This window comes from Poecilia latipinna, unplaced genomic scaffold (genome assembly GCF_001443285.1).
Source record: "Poecilia latipinna isolate Pla-1442-1.1 unplaced genomic scaffold, P_latipinna-1.0 Scaffold3005, whole genome shotgun sequence".
Classification (NCBI taxonomy): Eukaryota; Metazoa; Chordata; class Actinopteri; order Cyprinodontiformes; family Poeciliidae; genus Poecilia; species Poecilia latipinna.
Window position 1 is genome coordinate 34,462 of NW_015115621.1, and position 1,838 is coordinate 36,299.

Sequence of the window (1,838 nt, forward strand, 5' to 3'; positions counted from 1 at the left end):
ACGCTGTGAGGTCATTCGACTATGAACAGTTCAGGAGTTTTAAAGTCCAAGTGATGGCCAGAGACAATGGTTCTCCTCCTCTCAGCAGCAATGTGACTGTCAGTGTGTTCATATCAGATGTAAATGACAACTCTCCTCAGATCCTGTACCCGGCACCAGAGGGCAGCTCCTTCATGACTGAGTTAGTCCCTAAAGCTGCACATGGAGGGTCTCTGGTGTCCAAAGTGATAGCAGTGGATGCAGACTCTGGACAGAACGCCTGGCTGTCCTATCATATAATCAAAGCCACAGATCCTGGACTTTTCAGTATTGATCTACACAGTGGAGAGATCAGAACACAGCGGGACATTTCCGAATCTGACAGCATGAAACAGAATTTGATTGTTACTGTGAAAGATAATGGACAGCCCTCTTTGTCTGCCACCTGCTCAATTTATTTACTTATTTCTGATAACTTAGCTGAAGTGCCGGAACTGAAAGACATTTCTTATGATGAGAAGAACTCCAAGTTGACCTCTTATTTGATCATTGCACTGGTTTCTGTGTCCACTTTCTTTCTGACCTTCATCATCATTATACTTGGAGTGAGGTTTTGTCGCAGGAGAAAGCCCAGACTGTTGTTTGATGGAGCAGTAGCCATACCAGGAGCTTATCTACCTCCAAGTTATGCAGATGTTGATGGCACAGGAACTTTACGCAGCACCTACAATTACGATGCCTACCTGACAACAGGATCTAGAACCAGTGACTTTAAGTTTGTATCATCTTACAATGACAACACTCTGCCTGCTGACCAGACTCTGAAGAAAAGTTTGAGTGATTTTACTGAGGCTTTTGGAGAACTGGAAGGATGCTCAGAGGTATGATGACACTCTTAAGCCATTTTTGCATTTACCCCCTCCTGTAGCGTCCCGGTTGAAAAGATGGTCTCTTTCACTGATGGTTCACGTTTCTTTATTTAACAGCCTTTATACATGAACACACCGTAAGAGCTATAAACATACAAATAAAACACCATTAGTAATTCTTAGTGGTTCTAACCTTTTCCTTTAACCTATAAGACTTACTTTATGTAATAACATTACATTTACATCACGTGTATTTAATTAACCTACATTTCTATACTACAAATTAACCAAAATGTATTTCAACTGTTTTAACAGTTTGACAGTTAATCAAACATTAACATCGTTTTATATCAAAATACAAAAATTATGTTCAATAAATACAATATTCTCGATAAAACACCCACCTTGTTCCCTCATCAACCGAGTGCTATTTAACTAATTGCTTGGACCTTAGTTGAACCACCCTTTAGTTGTCTTCACTGAACTGCGACTTGTATGTTTGCTCATTCTCTGCACTATATCTTAAACAGACAACAGTCAGATACTGTCAGATGTTTGTATAGATTGCTTAGCAACTCTGACTTCCAAGAAAACAAAAAAAAAACTCTTTTCAAATCAAAACGTCAGTTAAAAAACAACAAACAACTTCCAGCTAAATGAGGAAACACCAAAAGAAAATAACAAAACAAATATAAAAAAATAAAATAAAGAAAGTCAATTACATATATATGAATCAACAAAAGCTTTACCCCCTCCTTCATACCCTCATACTTATTTACATATTTGTGTATTTGTTTTTGCATATTGAAATAGTTCTTAACATCATTTTCTTGAACCAAAAGTTTCCTAGATTTAATTATTTGCTTTGTCTGCTCTACTGTGTCTTATTTCTGGTAGTTCATATTAGGTTTAGTTGTGTCCTTTATGAAATGCACTCAGTCTGTGCAAAGTTGTTTTTTTCAGTTTGACTCTATGTTGTCTTGCGATTTG

General features: G+C 37.4%; 1 protein-coding gene across 1 annotated transcript in view; it reads left to right on the forward strand.

Moving 5' to 3' along the window:
- The window catches only part of LOC106939865 (protocadherin gamma-B5-like), a 5,688-nt gene extending 4,506 nt beyond the window's left edge, over positions 1-1,182 (forward strand). The window contains exon 2 of the mRNA XM_015022433.1: positions 30-1,182. Coding sequence (XP_014877919.1) covers positions 30-866 — 837 coding nt within the window. The 3' untranslated portion in view covers positions 867-1,182. The remainder of the gene's footprint in view (positions 1-29) is intronic.
- Positions 1,183-1,838: the final 656 nt, after the last annotated feature.